General features: G+C 44.8%; 1 protein-coding gene across 27 annotated transcripts in view; it reads right to left on the bottom strand.

The window, feature by feature from the left end:
* Positions 1 to 6,872: 6,872 nt before the first annotated feature.
* Positions 6,873 to 19,001, bottom strand: part of LOC129030870 (DNA-binding protein RFX8-like) — a 103,065-nt gene continuing 90,936 nt past the window's right edge. For 20 of the 27 annotated variants that reach the window (XM_063649174.1, XM_063649163.1, XM_063649165.1 and 17 more), the window contains 3 exons: positions 15,521 to 15,635; positions 11,974 to 12,290; positions 6,873 to 7,238 (listed from right to left, as the gene is read on the bottom strand). In XM_063649174.1, coding sequence (XP_063505244.1) covers positions 7,062 to 7,238; positions 11,974 to 12,290; positions 15,521 to 15,635 — 609 coding nt within the window. In that variant the 3' untranslated portion in view covers positions 6,873 to 7,061. Of the gene's footprint in view, positions 7,239 to 11,973; positions 12,291 to 15,520; positions 15,661 to 19,001 lie in introns of those variants that run through there. The other 7 variants (XM_054476679.2, XM_063649166.1, XM_063649170.1 and 4 more) reach the window with 5 other exon arrangements.

The raw sequence follows: 19,001 nt of genomic DNA, 5'->3' as shown, positions 1-19,001 counted from the left end.
CTCACCAACACCTGTTGTTATTTTTTATAATGGCCATTCTAATGGGTGTAAGGTGATATCATTGCAGGGTTTTTTTTTTAATTATTATTATTATTTCTTGTTTGTTCATTTTAGAGACAGAGTCTTACTCTTTTGCCCAAGCTGGAGTGAAGTGGTAATGATCATAGCTCACTGTAACCTCAAACTCCTGTGCTCAAGAGATCCTCTCTCCTTGGCTTCTGGAGTAGCTAGGACTATAGACAGGAACATGCCATCATGCCTGGCTAATTTTTATTTTTTATTTTTTTTGTAGAAATGGGGTCTTGCTATGTTGTCCAGGCTGGCCTTGAACTCCTGGACTCAAATGGTCCTCCCACCTTGGCCTTCTGTGGTGTGAGCCTCTGCACCCAGCCACTAAGTGGATTTTGATAGGAATTGAATTGAATTTGTAGATTCCTTTGGGTAGTATGAACAGTTTAACAAAATTATGTCTTCTGATTCATGAATATGGGATGTCTTTGCACTTATTTGTGTTGCCTATAATTTCTTTTATCAATATATTATATATTCTATATATATATTGAAGAGATTAAGGGACTTAAAATCATATATATATATATATAATTTAGTTAATGGCCATAAATTTGAAGTGTCTATATATATATAAATCATATATATGTATAGTATATATAATTTATATATATCGTATATATGATTTATATAGTGTATACATGATTTTAAATATATATACAGTGTATATATAGAGAATATATATGATTTTAAGTTCCTTAATCACTTCAGATTTATGGTCATTAACTTCAAGGGGGCATTAGCCCTGCCTGGTAGTACTCTCCTACTTCTCTGATTCATTTTCCTCCCCTTTTTAGGAGACTCTCACACCTTTCCTTTCTCCTACTTTCTTCAGGTCTCTTTTCAGATTACCCCTTGTGAGAGAGGTCTTGCTTGAATGCCCTATAAGAAGCAGCATCAGGCTGGGTGCGGTGGCTCACGCCTGTAATCCCAATACTTTGGGAGACAGAGGTGAGCAGATCACCTGAGGTCAGGAGTTCAAGACCAGCCTGGCCAACATGGCAAAACCCCGACTCTATCAAATAATACAAAAATTAGTTGAGCACATTGGCACACACCTGTAATCCCAGCTACTCGGGAAGCTGAGGCAGGAGAATTGCTTGAATCCGGGAGGCAGAGATTGCAGTGAGCCGAGATCACGCCATTGCACTCCAGCCTGGGCAATGGAGAGAGACTGTCAAAAAAAAAAAAAAAAAAAGAGAATCTCCATCTCCATAGTGAATTTTCACGATAATACTTATATCTACTTAAGATATTTTGCTTTTATTTGCTGATTAGCTCAGTGTCAGTCTTCCTGTACCAGGAACATAAGTTCAATAAAGAGCACAGATTTGTCTATTTTATTCATGGTTGAGAAAGTCATGCCCAGAGTGTAACGCTTTGACATGCTGAGTACTTTGAAGTAAAGGACAGTGGAAGAGCCTCAGAAGCAAAATCTCTTTCTGGCCTTTTCCTACCCTTCTTTCTCCTGCTCCCCCTCTCCCACAAGGCAGGCCATAGGAACTAGAATTTCTCTTCCCCAAGATGGATCACAGAAATTAGAACCCCTCTCCTTCAAAGCCAGCCATAAAGCCTAGAAATATGACTGTAACTCCCTCTGCCTTCCTGTATAGGAGCTGGCCGTAAAGAGGTCCTCGGATCCACCTTGTCCGAGAGTAGGTCATGAGACCTCATTCCAGAAGGGGTCCTGCCCCACACCTGGGGGAAGGGAATGACACACAGAAGGAGGAAGAAGACCCTGGACAGACAGGCCTTGCTGGGTTTCCCACTCGTCTATTACCATTAGATCATTCACTTTTTCTCCAATCACAATTCTTCATGGTTGTCCGTTCTTCACCGAGCATAAGCATGGAAATGGACAGATTTCCCTGAGTCTTTGAGTCTTTATTTATTTATTTATTTATTTATTTATTTATTTATTTATTTTTTTGAGACGGAGTCTCGCTCTGTCGCCCAGGCTGGAGTGCAGTGGTGCGATCTCGGCTCACTGCAACCTCTGCCTCCCGGGTTCACGCCATTCTCCTGCCTTAGCCTCCGGAGTAGCTGGGACTACAGGCGCCCGCCACCATGTCCGGCAAATTTTTTTTGTATTTTTAGTAGAGGCGGGGTTTCCCCATGTTAGCCAGGATGGTCTTGATCTCCTGACCTCGAGATCCACCTATCTCGGCCTCCCAAAGTGCTGGGATTACAGGCGTGGGCCACCGCGCTCGGCGAGTCTTTATTTAGGCTTTCATGTCACATAAAACTTTGATGGTACAGTTTGGATCTGTGTCCCCCGCCCATATCTCATGTCTAACTGTAATCCCCAACGTTGGAGGTGGGGCCTGCTGGGAGGTGATTGGATCATGGGGGTGAATATCCCCTTTGGTACTACTCACTAATAGTGAGTGAGTTCTCGTGAGATCTCATTGTTTAAAAGTGTATAGCACCTATCCTGCCCACTGCCTCCTGCTTCAGCCATGTAAGATGTGTCTGCTTCCCCTTCACCTTCTGCCATGATTGTAAGTTTCCTGTGGCCTCCCCAGAAGCCAAGCAGATGCCACCATGCTTCCTGTACAGCCTGTGGAACCACGAGCCAATTAAACCTCTTTTCTTTATAAATTACCCAGTCACGGGTATTTCTCTGTAGCAGTGTGAGAATGGCCTCATACATGGGATTAAATTTTAAATACATTTGTTATGCTTTTCTCTATTTCCTTTTGTTACAGGAGTGTTGGCCATGACGGTTATGGTGGGTGAGGAAAGGTATCACGGCTTTCCACCCATACAATCCCAAGTGTTTATACAGTACCCGGTAAAAGAAAAAATACATGACAAATACTTAATTTTGGAAAACGTCACTGTAAATTTTTGATCAGATATGTGTTTCTGAAAAATCTGTCTGCTGCCAGCATGTTAGTGGGCTTCCAACTTATCATCATGAGTGAACATTTATGTTCCAAGATACATGTGGGTGCAGCTATTATTACTGTGAAGAGAAATGTGATGTGCCTCTCTTTCTGTACTCACCATATTGACAATCAGTAATGTGCCCAAGAGGGATATCTGTCTGTACAGGTTCTCATTATTTTTCCTATTTCAAATTACTGTTTCAGAAAATCCTATTGCTTCTATGCATACTAATGGATCAAATGTTTGTTTCCTATCAAGTTAAGTTGCATGGAGGGCAGTGCCGTAATAATGTCACAATTGATGGGGGTGATTGATTGTGGAATCTGCAGGTGGCCAGGATCTCACTGCTGCTTGAGGATCCTGAGCAGGGCATTTCCACCTGGGAAGAGAGCAACTGGGATAATGATTTAGATGTTGTTTTGAGTGAGTTGAACTGGATAAGGTAGGTGGTAGAGTGATGTGGTTGACAACTCCAATTGTTTGACACCTCCCTGCATCCATACCCATTAGGAGTACCTTATCTTGCTAACTCTGAGTTTGGCAACATGACTTGCTTTGGTCAATGGTTCAAGACCACACTTGATGCAAAAGGAGGTGTGAAAACATGCTTGTGTGTTTCCACGTCTGCTCTCTTGGACTCCCTCCTGTCATGAGAACATGCATGAACTGGCCTGTTGAAGGAATGTGGGAACCACATGGAGGACAGCTGAGGCCATCCTAGACTAGCCAGCCCCCTACATACCTGTCAGGAACCTTGGAGGGCTGAGTGAGCCCAGCTGAGATTTGTCGAGTCCAGCCTAGAACAGCAGAACCAGCTACGCAAGCAAACTGCGGACTGGTGAGGAATAATACATAGACGGTGGTTGTTTTAAGCCATGAAGGATTAGTTTGTTATGCTGTAATAGTGAACTGATCCATGGTACAAGCAGAAAACAATCTTTGCAACCTGCTGTGTGGATTCTTTATGGCTCTTGAAGAAAAATCTAAGTTTGGGGTAGGGAATAGGGGGATTTCCTGTTCACATTCATGTTCGCTTTCAAGTAGTAGACCACCAGTTACTTTCAATCATAGGAACCATCTCTGTTCAGTAATTAAAATCTCAGCGTAATAATCAAAATGTCAAACTTCATGAAGGTTGACATCTTCTCCTCTCTCCTGCTAGCTGCTTTAGGATTTGAGGGCTGAGGTGGGTGAGACAGATGTGTTTGCATTCTTTTTCATTTTTCTCTTTGCTGGGCCTCATGTCTCAGCTCATCAAGGAAGGGGATTGGGAGTTAAAAATAAAGACTTGCCTATGAGGCAGGTGCAGCTCTGTTCTCACACCAGAGCTTGTTGGTCCTGGTGGTTTTCTTTCTTTCTTATCTCTTTCTTTCTCTCTCTCTCTCTTCTCTCTTTCTTTTTCTACTTTTTTTTTCCAGACAGGGCCTTGCTTTGTGGCCCAGGCTGTAGTGCAGTGGTACAATCATAGCTCACTGCAGCCTCAACCTCCTGGACTTAAGCTATCCTCCCACCTCAGCCTCCCAAGTAGCTGGGACTACAGGCACTAATCACTATGCCTGGCAATTTTTTATATTTTTTGTCAAGATGAGAGTTTCACCATGTTGCCCAGGCTGGTGACAAACTCCTGAGCTCAAGCAATCCAGCCACCTTGGCCTCCCAGGTGCTGGGATTACAGGTGTGAGCCACTGCACCTGGTGACTTTTCAAGCCCAGCTCGCTTCCTCTTGAAATCCTCTTGTGTGCTTTTTAACCTTTCTTCCATCAGGAAGCTCCAATCCACTCCCCATAAAGTGGGCAATGCCATTTATTTATTTATTTTTAAGACAGGGTCTTGCTCTGTCATCCAGGCTGAAGTGCAGTGGCATGATCATAGTTCACTGCAGTCTTGAACTGGGCTCAAGCAATCCTCCTGCCTCCTGAGTAGCTGAGACTACAGCTACATGCCACCACATCCAGCTGATTTTTTTCTTTTGTAGAGATAGGGTTCTCATTATGTTGCCCAGGCTGGTCTTGAACTCCTATGCTCAAGCAATCCTCTCACCTTCAGCTCCCAAAGTGTTGGGATTATAGGCATGAGCCACCGTGCCTGGTCACCTTGTATTTTTTAAGATACACTTTCATATATAACATATGCAGAAATGTAATCAAGTCAAATCACAAACTTCGTGACACATTTTCGCAAGGTGAACACACGACACTGTATGGCCAGCCCCCAGCCCAAGAATGGGAGCACCGTGAGGGTTCCTGGCATAGACTTCATGGAGTGGCAGCCTTGACAGCCATTTTTAGACCTGACATAAGCTGTTTGAAATCCAGTTCAATCCTGTCATCCTTGTCTTCAGTGAGACTTCTCCTCTCTGTGTGGTGTTTGCAATAGAGCCTGCTTGTTCCTCATCTCACTGATGCCAAATCCAGCTCATGCCACAGTTGCTGGATTTTTTTCATGTTTTCTTTAAATGACTCAGATCCACAAGTCCCAAGGGAAAGCCTAAGGACTAGCACCCTGGGCCTTAATAAAGGCAGGTCCCACAGGCTCAACCACAGGCTGGCTGAGCTCCCTGCTGCCTCCAGTCTCCTCCTGGCCCTCCTAGTGATTCGGTGCCCCTAACCTCTCTGGGTCTGTGAGCAATAAACTTCTGCTTCTTGCATTTTCGTTTAACCAACACACCCAAACCTTATTCTCTCCCCCTCCCACCCCATCAGGGCTCTCCTAGACAGGCCCCAAGATCAAATAAGAAAGAAACCATAATAATACAAATCGCAACAGTCCCAGAAGTCCCTCCTCCTCTCTGCTATTACCCATCCACATCCCCTATCCTAACGTCTAACGCTACAGAGAAACAATGAAAATTGTTTTCTTTGGTAAACTTGAGCATTCAAGGACAGAATGCCCAGAATGACTTCTGCTAGCTCTTAGCTAATCAGTTTACCCCAAAACATGCAAACAAAATTCACCATTCCCACACTTACAGATCCTGTTGTCTCCTGTGTTCTGTGACTCAGTCCACCAACTGTCTACTTACTTATGAGCAAACACATGACATGCAAAGTCACCGAGCAGTGAGCAAAAGAATAAATATCTCTCTGACTCATTCTTTGACAAAGAACAACTCCTCCCAGATAGCCTGAGATAATATATTAAATGTAGTTGAAAAGGGCTCTTAAATATGATTACTTTTTTATCCATAAAGATGAGTAATTCTTAATGAATCTACAGACGTACAGCTCCTGTGGTTTTTAAAAAAATTTCCAAGCATTTGGGGAAATGTAATTCATTTCATAAGTAAATTTAATTCATTCCATATGTAAAGATACATGAAATTTAGTTCATTTCATATGTAATATGAGATCAATAAAATATTCTCTATTTTTTCCATGTATACCGGAAATCATGTGAAGCACGAATTTTAAAATTCCTTTTAAATATTATAATCAGTTACATAAAAGTGGATTTTCTGTAACAATGATCTATTCCTAGTTTCAGCAGTTTTTAGGATTTTGCTACAAAAAGAGAACTAAACAGTGATTCAAAGCAGGACATTGGCCTCTGCTGCAGACATTGTTGCATTCAAAATTCTCTCACTTTATGAAAATTGGGATAGTGAACCAAAGGTGTTTAATGGACCAGTGAATGAGTTTAACAGTGATATCATATTGATTTTTTTTCTGTTCATCACTGCCTGAGGGGATCTATCTACAAATTCTATTTTGATTGAGGCACCACCAAGGGGAGGAAAAATATCACCACTGGCATTTTACTGCTTGTACCAGTTGGTATTCTTTGAACTTTTTCTTTCTCTGGAGCCTTAACTATTTCTTTACTCCCGAAAAGCATTCTCAAATTTCCTTTCTGCCATGTCTCAAAATAGAAATACTCGGACAGCCCCAAAAGAAAAGCAACAGAGGCAAAAATTATTCTCCAAATCAGTTTATATATTTTATCAAAACCACCTCCTTGAAATACATATAAACATAAAATAGACAATGCTACATCTATTATATACATAACATCGTCTTTTATCAATAGAAAAACTTTAGGATTTAATATTTTTAAGAATGCAAGTCTATCAGTTTTCTTATTCTCTATTCAAATAAATAATCTCACACTTTAGCATTGCTTTCTCTGAAATAAATATCTTCAGAGCTTTGGGGTACATCTGATATCTGAATCACAAATTGTTGTCCGTCTTTTAGGGTTATGAGGGCTTCTTGTCCCATAGGAAGGCTGAGTTTAACTGCGCTTTCGGTGGTTTCATCTTCCAACAGCACGTGGATGAGCTGTGAGAGGGAAATGTTTAAAGGGAAAAGATAAAAAGAGACAGTTATACTATTCCTTGTTGCAGGAACTACCATTTGAGTTCTTCTACCAAGCCCAAGGTCCCACCCTGGGATGTAAAGGAGAAGTTCATGCATTTATTCTTTTTTTTTTTTTTGAGATGGAGTTTCACTCTTGTTGCCCAAGCTGGAGTGCAATGGCACCATCTCAGCTCACTGCAACCTCCGCCTCCCAGGTTCAAATGATTCTCCTGCCTCAGCCTCCCAAGTAGCTGAGATTACAGGCATGTACCACCATGCCCAGCTAATTTTGTATTTTTAGTAGAGACAGGGTTTCACTATGTTGGCCAGGCTGGTTTCGAACTCCTGACCTCAGGTGATCCACCTGCGTCAGCCTCCCAAAGTGCTGGGATTAGAGGCATGAGCCACCGCGCCCAGCTCATGCATTTATTCTTACTAAGAGAACTCCTGATTTCTCAGGAAAACACTCAGGGTCCAGTGAGGACTCAGTGGGAGGCTTTGCAAGGCAGGGATGGTGCAGGGGCAGGGAGCTGATGGGCTCTCTTTAGGGAAAGGAAGAGGGCTTTGCAGTTTGTGAGAAATGTCCTCGTGAGAGCAAACCAACATTCTTCCTTAACAGACACTGGAGAAAGCAGATGAGTTGTGAAAGTTGGGAGGGAGCCTATGAAAGGCACCCACGGTCTCCATGTGGCTGCAGAACCCCCATCAATTTGGGGGTCTCAAGACGTGTACTAATCCCCGCATTCTCAACAAGTCTCTGGAGCTGACATAGTCGGTTCAAATTCCCACACAGGCTCTCCTTCCCCCATCCATCAGCAATCTGGTATTGGTGACTCAATTGGGAAGTATCAGATTCGAGAGATGGGGAGGTTCTAAGTTACCTGAAGCTCTCCTCAGACACTTCACCTGACGAGCAAGTAAGTCTTCCTATCTGAGAATGGTGAATGTACCATCCCTCCCTTAGCTCCAGGAAACTTGGCCATGACTACTTTAAAACCAATAGAAATGTATTCACTTGGTCTGATTTCATGAATAAACCTCCTATAAGCTAGTATACTTTGACAGAGATGTGTGCACCATTAACTTCAAATGCAAGGTTCATGAAAGTATGTCTCACTCCTCCTCTAAATTCAACAAAAACCATCACCACCAATGAAAAGGCGTTTTTCTTCTTTTTCAAAAAATTGTTTTCACCTTTATCTTAGAGGCGAAGAGACACTTAAAAAATGTTGTTTTGCTCTGCTGTAATCCTGGAGTACATGACCTAAATTCGTTATTTGATATCAGTATAGTTTTTCACTTTATTCTTAAACATGCCTTGGCATCTGACTATTTTGAACGCCGCTAGAATGTAGAAGAGGGACAGATGGGTATGGCAATCCGGAATGCTGACTTCAGTTGTTACCGGAGGTGCAGGCCAGCACTAAATTGTTCAGGGAATGAGGCTGCCACAGCTGTGCAGCTGAACGAGGTGTTAAATGGTGGCAGATGAATGCAGATGGGACACGCAGGGTGTGCTTTTCTGTTGATGATGAGTGCAAGTGCTGAATAATGGATGCAATGAAAATCAGATGAGTGTAACTTTTGGTGTGATTGTTTAAGTCATTATAGCTAATTCAGCAGGCAGGAATGAACAGAAGCAGGTTTAATTAATCTCTAATGTGTATTACCTTGGATTACCTGACATTTGTCTGCTTCTGTTGCTTTATTATGTAGTTCAATTAAGTGTTTAATATCTTCTCTATTGTTTCCACCCATTAAATGTAGGTCAAACCTCATTGCAAGGACCTTCAGAGGAGCTAAGGGATTGGGCCAAGAGTGTTAAGAGAAAGTGCTCAGCTTAGGAGGCAGTGGTGGAGCAATAATAATGATGACCAGTGGTTACTGGGTACTTACTATATTCTAGGAAATAGCCTAAGCATTTTACAACAATTAACTCATTTAAACCTCATAATGGCCCTATAGAATTAGACATGAGTATCCCCATAAGTTAAGCAATTTGTCCAACGTTCTAACTAACAAGGGGAAGAAGTAGAATTTGAACCCAGAAATGTACGTGCCAGGATTGCCCTTATCAGACTTGAAGGTATTTTTAGTAATTAGTCCCAAGTGACCAATTATGGAATTAAAGCAGATGGCAGAAAACACTTTGGGGGAGAGAGAGAATGCTGAGAAGGACAGTCTTGGAAGGATCTGTGGAGGTGTAAATTCCTGTTCTTCCACTAATTAGTGAGGTGACCTTGGGAAAATTACCCAACCCCTTCAAGATCCTCAGTTATGCCAGCTGTAAAATAGGGTTGATGATAACACCTATTTCACTGAGATGAAAAGATGCATTTAAACGTTCAGCTATGGAAGACTGTCAGCGTCTGCTCTTCACGCCTTCTAACTGTGCCTGAAGAGGTAAAAGCTTACTCCTGGTTACCTTGCTGACTAATATATACACATTTACTATATAAATGTGTATATCATTTGACTAACATTCTCCGCTTGGCTGAACTTTATTCTGGCTCCTGAACCTTCTCGTTTGCCCACTTTCTTGTGAAATCCAGTTTTAGCAAGAACCCTGCTGAGTCACTTTAGCAAGAATGCCCCATCTCCATATGTGATCAGTTTCCTCATCCTCTGCCAGCCTCTAGGTGATGTCTGGTCACCCCAGCTGGCTGGACTTCTACAAGAATCCTCTTAGGTGGGTTCAGCCAGAATCCCCCTTATGTCTGACATTTCTTCTTAGTAAGTTCCCATCCACTGACCCCCCACCCAGCTCCTAGGCTATAAATTCCGCTCCCGCCACCCTGTCCCTGCTGTACTCAGAGTTAAGACCAATCTCCCTCCCCGGCTGCAAAAGCCCTGTGGAGATGGTACTGAATAAAGCCTTCCTTACAGATAAAGCCTCCCTTATGGTGCTTTAACAAGTGTCACTGCAAGATGTTTTTGTTTTTCCTTTAACAAGTTGTCATGCTACGCGCTGACCTCTTGCTCCAGCTGGTGAGCGCAAAGAATTTGCTTTCACTTGGAGCTGAACACTGCAGCCCAGCATGAATGCTGGCCCTGCTAGGGCTCTACAGAATGCTCCAGACTACACTCAGGCGCTTTCCACTGGTGGCCCTTGGAGGGCTCTGCCACAGGTACAGCAGCAGGGAGAGCCATTCTCCTAGGCATAGCCTAGCCAAGCCATTGCCTCTTCAGAACTAACTGGGCCTTCTTTCTGCCAACTGTCTAAAAACACCTGCTTCCTGAAAGCGCCTTAGCTGCTGCCAGCTAAGGAGGCCCAGCTCTCATTAGCACCCCCAAGTTGGGGTCAGTGTTTCACTGCTGCATGCTTCATCAACCATGTCTGCTCTTTTCACATGTACACTCATGCAGGAGGTGAGTTTCTCATTTACAGACACACATTGGAATCTACCTCACAGAGAGCACTGAATGCAGCTGGATATGTGACTTACTATCTCAAAGTGAGAAAGAAAGACCAAATACAGATAGAGAACTGGTAAACCTGAGAGATGCATTGAGATGCATTTCCCTGGCTCCTGTTTTTTTTTTTTTTTTTTTTTGGTCTAGGGAGGTGTCTTGTCCAAGCATTGCTCAATAACAGGTGTGCAGGATCTCTGCAATTGGAGAACTCAGAATGAGAGTTTGCTCAAGAAGGAAAGGGCCCTGGAAGCTTCCTATTATTCTGCGGACTCTAAGGCATGAAGAGTTTTAGGCTGTGACTCATTGCCACGGCCAAGACCACTATTAACCTGCTTCAGGGTGAATGATTGCACCTACTTCAATTTCCTACTAAGCACAACTCATCTGTGTGAGAGGGGGAACTTGTGGGCACAAAAAGAAGATGGATAGCGGCTAAACATCAAACATGTGCAGAGAAATTAGCCCTAAGACAATTGCTGTCAGTTTTCTTTTAACCAGCCCACTCCCCACTCCTCAATGGAGGCATTTCAGTTGTTCCTCCATCAGTCCAGCTCTGCTTCATGGTACTGATGTCCATGTCCGACCTCTACAACCTGTGTCCTGCACTCCTCAGGGCATAAAACAACCTCCTGTCTAGGGTTGTAGGTGAAGAATGGACTTGAGATCAGGCAGGCTGGGGCTCCAATCTCTGTTCCACTATTTCCTCGCATTTCCTTGCTGTGTGACTTTGTGCAAGTCACTCAGCTTCTGTGAGCCTCAGTTTCCTCATCCATCAAATGACAATGACAAGAACAAATATTCTACAGGATGGCATGGCTTCGAGATAACATACATAAGGGCTATATAGTAGGTGTTAGGTAAATAGTAACTCTAATTTTTGTATCTTTCAACAGGTATCCCAATGTAATCTTTTCAAAATCCTCTGTTCAGACTATTTGACGTTTCCTGTCTTTGAACACTAGGGGAATTTTCAGTGCATGCCACTCAGATGTCAGTGGTGTGCTATTGCTGAGTTAGTCTCACCAGGCCAGGCACACTCTGGGAAGGCAATAAATACCCAGGCCAGCAGATGGTCCACACTTCTAATCATGCCAGGCATCTATCAATGTCCCACAAACCTGAGCCGACCAGTAATCAACAGACAGTGAATTAAACTCACCCCCAGCAAAATCGCCTAGTGTAAAGATGATTGTAGAATCCTTTATCATTGTTTGGACAAAGTGATCTTGAGGGTTTTCCTAATCACCTATGGCTCTTATTCCCCTTGAAACAGCTGTGTGGAAGGGGGTCCTGGTGTCCCTACCTTATCGCCCGTGGCAGTGTCCACCAAGAAGCCCAGGATCCTGAGGACCATGTTGCTCACACCCACGGGATATCGGCCGTGGCCCATGTGTGTCAGCATCACCCCCAGTGGCTCCACGCTGGGGCTGGCACACGCCTGCGACAGTGAGGAATTCAGAGGGTGGGAAAGTGCCTGATCTGGCTGGCTGAGAGTCGGGTCATCTGGTAGCATTTCCTTGACATTCCCCACGTCCTCCTCCTCCTCTTCCTCCTCTAGGCATGACTGAAGTATATGAATTACGTATTCTAAAAGCAGCAAGTGAAACAGATGCCAGGAGCCTACATTTAGATAATAACCAAAAATGAATACATTTGATCGACAGACAATAAACAAATCACTGTGAAACTAACAACTTTTCTGGGGCTAACACCTGTGTAAGTGAGCCTCGTTCCAATAGCCTACCCAGAAGAGGCCTGGGTGGGCCTCTTACATAGCAGCCATCAGTAGAAAACCCCTGGCAAGGCAGCTTTTGGACAGAACGGACCAAGAGCTAAACAGCCTAAGCCATGAAAAGGAACTTAAAATCCATCTGGTGTGAGATGGGGGGAAAGCAAACCCTACAGGGAACTGGGTGCTGCTCCCAGAGCTGGAGAGGTTACCCCTCAACCTCACTGTGCCCCATGTATGATCCACAGGAATGTCCAGAAGGGGTGGGAGGAAATGGGGGCAGTGTGCAGAGGGAGCCCTGCTGCTGTTTCGTGGTGTTTGAAACGTAGTGCGTTGCCTCTCTTGCAGACCCTGTGGCTGCAGCTTTTTGTGTGGGAAGTGGGTAAGGAGGCCAGCTGGCTTTCCACCTGTGAGAGGTGTCTTCTCAGGTGCACCTGCAAGTGCCGTCATCAGAGAGGAAGGAGGGTATGTGACTTAGCTGAATGCTCCAAATCCCAAGGACTTTGCACTCACAGAAAGGAAAACAATCATTAATGTTTGCTTGAGAAACAGAGGAGGAAATCTGGCCTATTGCAATCGTTAAAAGATAAGTATTAAATAAAGGTAAAATCATGACTCTTATACAGATATAAAATAGACACATCAGGCACAGTGGCTCACACCTGTAATCCCAGCACTTTTGGAGGCCGAGGCGGGCAGATCACAAGGCCAGGAGATCGAGACCATCCCGGCTAACAAGGCAAAACCTCGTCTCCACTAAAAAATACAAAAAATTAGACGGGCAGGGTGGCACGTGCCTGTAGTCCCAGCTACTCGGGAGACTGAGGCAGGAGAATCACTTGAACCCAGGAGGCAGAGGTTGCAGTGAGCCGAGATCGCACCATTGCATTCCAGCCTGGGTGACAGAGCCTGGGTGACAGAGTGAGACTCCATCTCAAGAAGAAAAAAGAGAAAAGGACATATCAAAGGTTTTCTTTAACTCATTAATTAAATGATGTATTACATCTTATTGCTACATCAGTAAGATGTTGTCACTGGTTCAAAAGAGAATTCAAAGTACTAACTATATACTATAGACAGAAAAGAATGCTGACAGTGACAAATAGATCCAAAAGGGATCTGTCCTCAAGGCAGCATCAATCACAACCACCTGACACAACTAGTTTGTATTTCTGTGGATGAGGGTCATCTGCATTATCAGTTTGCTGCAACTTACAGAGCTGTAAAAATAACTCAAAGACAATGGAATGTAGAGATAACCCAGAAGGCTGTGCCAACCTTTTGTCCATTTCAAAGCCTTTTGTCCATTTCAAGTAATCTTTTCATCCATTTCAAAAGCCCTTCACAGTTTTTTCCCTGAGCAGTGTTCTATTCCTCCACGGATCTGGGTGAGAGATCACTGTCCCTGTGGAAGGCATGACCTTGCCTGAAGTGAGCCTGACAACATCGTCTGGCCTATTTAACCTTGGAAAATCAGAGTCCAAGTCTTGAAACCGTTGTTCAAACTACTGGTGTGAATACACTGATTTCATGTGGAGGTACAGAGAAGGTAGACTGGGAAAAGTAACAACTACAGACTAGATTTCTTTTCTTTTTTTGACACAGAGTCTGGCTCTGCTACCCAGGCTGGAGTGCAGTGGCCCAATCTCAGCTCATTGCAACCTCTGCCTCCCTGGTTCAAGCAATCCTCCCACCTCAGCCTCCCAAGTAGCTGGGACTACTGGGCCACCACATCTGGCTAATTTTTGTATTTGTATTTTATTTTTTTTGTAGTGACAGGGTTTGATCATATTGCCCAGGCTGGTCTTAAACTCCCAGGCTCAAGAGATCTGCGTGCCTCAGTCTCGCAAAGTGCTGGGATTACAGGTGTGAGCCACCATACCCGGCTCAGGGCTAGATTTCTTCCCATGATGCATGTAAACTCTGCTGTCTCTCTGCTCTGGAAGAGCAGGAGCATAAAGCAGAGTCAGTTTGGACTTCAGTGAAGGGAAGAGTCCCACTATAAGTGAGTGTCACCTATATGGCAGCTGATAGCAGCAGCCCTCAGGAGCTCCAGGGTGTCTGCAAAGCTGGTCTAATAGGGCTTGCTTTCTCTTCCTTCTTGCTGTGAGAGCATCTGGCAGCTCTCTGTGCAGGGATCACTTGCCATAACTACTGTGCAAACTCACAGGAGTGGAGACTTTATCTTTTCACTGCTGTATGCCCAGTGCCCAGGAAGGTGCCTGGGAAGCATGAAATACCTTTTGAAGGAATGATCCAGTCCATGAAGCTGGTGGGCTGAGTGGTGAACTTCCCTTCCTATAATCCTTTTTGTTTTTTTTTCTTTTTGAGGTGGAGTTTCGCTCTTGTCACCCAGGCTGGAGTGCAATGGTGCGATCTCAGCTCACCGCAACTTCTGCCTCCCAGGTTCAAGTGATTCTCCTGCCTCAAGCTCCCGAGTTGCTGGGATTACAAGCATCCACCACCATGCCTGGCTAATTTTTGTATTTTTAGTAGAGACAGGGTTTCACCATGTTGGTCAGGCTGGTCTCGAACTCCTGACCTCAGGTGATCCACCTGCCCCAACCTCCCAAAGTGCTGGGATTACAGGTGTGAGCCATAGCACCCAACCCCTACAACCCTTTTTATAAGGCAATTGCATCAAAGATGTGACCTTCCCCAACAGAGGAAGACCAGGGATTTGACCAGGAAGTTTGCAAAATGAACATTACTTCACTCTCTCTACCATCTGCATACAATGGCAACTTAATCATTATTCCTGAGAGTTAAGTATGAGTGCTTCAAAGAATCCATTTTGTGCTCCATCTCAGTTGTCTCTCTCGGTGCTTTTCTCTAAATGTCACAAAGCTCATAATTCAAGAACAAGGAGAGGCTTCCTGTGTGTCTAACGATGATGAAACAGGAAGGAAAAGCATGGTCCATCTGTTTGACAGACTATCACACTGACACTAAAAATAAAAATTACTATCATGTTGTATGGTTTGCTGCATCTATGTTATATTTTACATAAAAAGGTTAAAAGAAGATGGCTGGATTCTACATAGCAATACGCAAAATACTTATGCCATAATGACATTTTTAAAAGGTAGAATACAAAATATTTTCTTATTTTCTGACTTACCAAAACTATCTCCGTGGCAGAGGGTCATGGCTTTGCTCACAGCAGTGAGAAGAAGATTCCATCTCAGCTGGAAGCTGGCGGCTAATTTGATAAACTCTTCTTTGCTTCTGCTTGGCTGTTAAGTTTTTGTGAGAAAAAGGCTGCAGTTTGTGATAAAATCAAGAAGCAGAGTATGTTTCGAATGCACACATTTGTCATGCACACGCATTTTTAAACAGCCAGAGAAGACGAAGATGAAATAATGGGCCAATGTCTGGTCTTTCTCTGTCTTCCATGGAGATGGTTCCAGGGCAGAGCCCTTTAAAGTTGGTGGAGAGAAGGAGGGAGGTAGGAAATTGGCTTACTTTTTCTCTTAAAATAAAAAAAAAGCAATTTTTTTTTTGAGACATGGTCTTCCTCTTCCCCAGGCTGGAGTGCAGTGGCATGATCTTGGCCCACTGCAGACTCAAACTCCTGGGCTTAAGGGATCCTCCCACCTCAGCCTCCTCAGTAGCTGGGACTACAGGCATGCACCACTGCGCATGACTAATTTAATTTTTGGGGGGAGGGTGGGTAGAGATAAGGGTCTCACTGTGTTGCTCAAGCTGGCCTTAACTTCTAGGCTCAAGTGATCCTCCTGCCTCGGCCTCCCAGAGGCACTGGGATTAGAGGCATAAGCCACCATGCCCAGCACCACACAGTTTTTCAAAAGAGGTCACTTATGATGTGTGACACAGAAACACCGTAGGGACAGCCTCATTGAAGTCCACTTGGGAATGGCCATCAAGAGGGGCAGGGGCTGTTTTATTCCTGCACTTCTGCATGTCAAATCTGATTGTGGAAAAGTGGCACAGAGTCCCATAATAACGAAAAGCAGTGGTGCCCATTTGGAAAAGCTGGTCATCATGCTTGCTGTGTAAGCAAGCTCCAAACTGGAAAGTCCCAGCTCCTGCACCCAGTGGAACCAAGGTCATCTGACAGCCTCACTGGCACTAAACTGTATACCAATAAGATGCTGCTGCATGCAGACTAAGAGATTCCCTCTACCCAGACAGAGAGCAGCCTTGGACCACACTTGAAGCCATCTGTAAGCCATGAGTCATGGATTTCAAATGCATCTGTTGATATGCATGCTCCAAGCCTCGTCTCATCCTCAGTCACATGCCTGTGGACCCACCACAGCTCCACCACATGTCTTTGAGGAAGAAATAGAGAGCCTGGCTATAAACAAAGAATGCCCTTTCTTGTCATTGCTTCTTTTCCCTTCTGCCCCAGCGAAACCCTTGGCACACCAGAAGGTGGCCCTGAGCTTCAGGGGACGTGAGGTCCTTTCAGTAGCATCCTCCTCCTCAGTGCTCCTCACCATCTGAGATGGACTCTTGGGAGGAGCCCTTCCCATCGGTGTTCAGCAGAGGGTTTTATGTTGAAGGGACAATGAGAGTACAAAAGCACAGGGATCCTGCTGGGCACGGTGGCTCACGCCTATAATCCCAGCACTTTGAGAGGCAGAGGCAGGTGGATCATTTGAGGTCAGGAGTTCAAGACCAGCCTGGCCAATATGGCAGAACCCCATCTCTACTAAAAATACAAAAATTAGCCAGGCAGGGTGGCACACACCTGTAATCCCAGCTACTCCGGAGTCTGAGGCAGGAGAATCGCTTGAACCTGGGAGGCGGAGGTTGCAGTGAGCTGAGATTGCACCACTGCTCTCCAGCCTGGGTGACAGAGCAAGACTCCATCTCAATTAAAAAAAAAAAACAACCCACAGGGATACTTCCTAAAAGCATCGGGGGATGCAGCTCTGAGTGACCAGGGCTCTCTCTGCACAAATGTTTGAAAGTCAGCATAAACACCATTGAGCGTTCTTCCCGTCATGTCCACAGTGTGGCACTTCATGTCCCCCAACATAGAAGCTCCTCCAGGGCCCAAACTGCCCTCTGCTCACTGACTGCCAGATGCTAACTGAAGCCATGGGGCATCTCTGACAAGCCCAAGTGTGTGCATCTTAATAGTCTGAGCATTTGATTGACAATAATCTGGTTTTGTAAAGATCAGCCAAGCTATTTTACAAAAACAAGACCTTCAAAGGCACACAGTTACAAAAACACCATTTTTCTAATGTGCCTCCTTTGTGAAGGCTGAAGGCACAATGATGGAGACTTGGGAAACACATAGCCCTCTGGTTTGCAATGTAGGATGGCAGGGTTGGCAGTGATGATCTCAGTGGGTTCATCTGATTAAAGCTGGAGGCTGAGTTCTAGTTTCCACTTAAGGAACAGACAATAGACAGCTCCTGTCTGTGAGGATGTATAATATAAGCCTTTGGCTAGCGAATGAATAAATGTCTCAGTAGCCATCCAGCTCTGGACATGGTCACTGCTGTTAAAAATAAGCTTTGCCTAAGATCAACAGGAGGAATAAAAACCATACAGAATCTGGGATAATGATTTTCAAGAAGCATATGAGACCAGGCACCTGCCAAGGGTTGGAACTGGCTTTCCAGCTCCTTCCTGAGGATTTTTCTGGTTCATACCTAGGAGGTCGAAAATCCCAAAGTCCCCTGCAGTCTTCTTGGTCTCAGTGATTATTTCTCCTCTTTCTTCTCAACTGAGAGTTCAGGGATACAGACAAGGCCAGGCAGGTGGCACAAGGGAGTGGCCGCAACATGGCCAGAAGCTTAAAGAGAAAGCTCAGAGCCACGCTCCCAGCCCCAGGCCCTCGGAGTCTTTGTTCTCTCCCCCAGTGTGGACTGCTCCTTCCTTCCTAGGTAAACTCACTCCTGCTCTTGAATGCCCGATCCCCCTCTCTCAGCTTATTTTAATCCTACACATGCTTCATATCCCAGTTTTAAGTCCCACCTTCTCTTCGAAGCCTTTCCAAACCACTTCAGCCTTGGCAAGCACAAAGTCTCAAGAGGTGGGGCCCGGGCTGCCTCATTTCCCCCTAGGTGTTTTTGTTTGTTTGTTTGTTTGTTTGTTTTTTGAGACAGAGTCTTGCTCTGCCACCCAGGCTGGAGTGCAGTGGTGTGATCTCAGCTCACTGCAACCTCCAGTTCCCAGGTTCAAGTGATTCTGGTGCCTCAGCCTCCCGAGTAGCTGGGATTACAGGTGCATGACACCACGCCCAGCTAATTTTTTTGTATTTTTTTAGCAGAGATGGGGTTTCACCGTGTTAGCCAGAATGGTCTCCATCTCCTGACCTTGTGATCTGCCTGCCGCGGCCACCCAAAGTGCTGGGATTACAGGTGTGAGCCACCATGCCCGGCCAGACGGAGTCTTTTGTTGCCCAGGCTGGAGTGCAGTGGCTCTCAGCTCACTGCAAACTCCGCCTCCTGGGTTCAAGCGATTCTCCTGCCTCAGCCTCCTGAGCAGCTGGGATTACAGGTGTGTGCCACCATGCCCAGCTAATTTTTGTATTTTTAGGAGAAAGAGGGTTTCACTGTGTTGGCCAGGCTGGTCTTGAACTCCTGACCTCACGTGATCTTCCCGCCTTGGCCTCCCAA

This window comes from Pongo pygmaeus, chromosome 12 (genome assembly GCF_028885625.2).
Source record: "Pongo pygmaeus isolate AG05252 chromosome 12, NHGRI_mPonPyg2-v2.0_pri, whole genome shotgun sequence".
Classification (NCBI taxonomy): Eukaryota; Metazoa; Chordata; class Mammalia; order Primates; family Hominidae; genus Pongo; species Pongo pygmaeus.
Note: the sequence above shows the minus strand (reverse complement) of the source record. Positions and strands in the feature narration are given on the sequence as shown.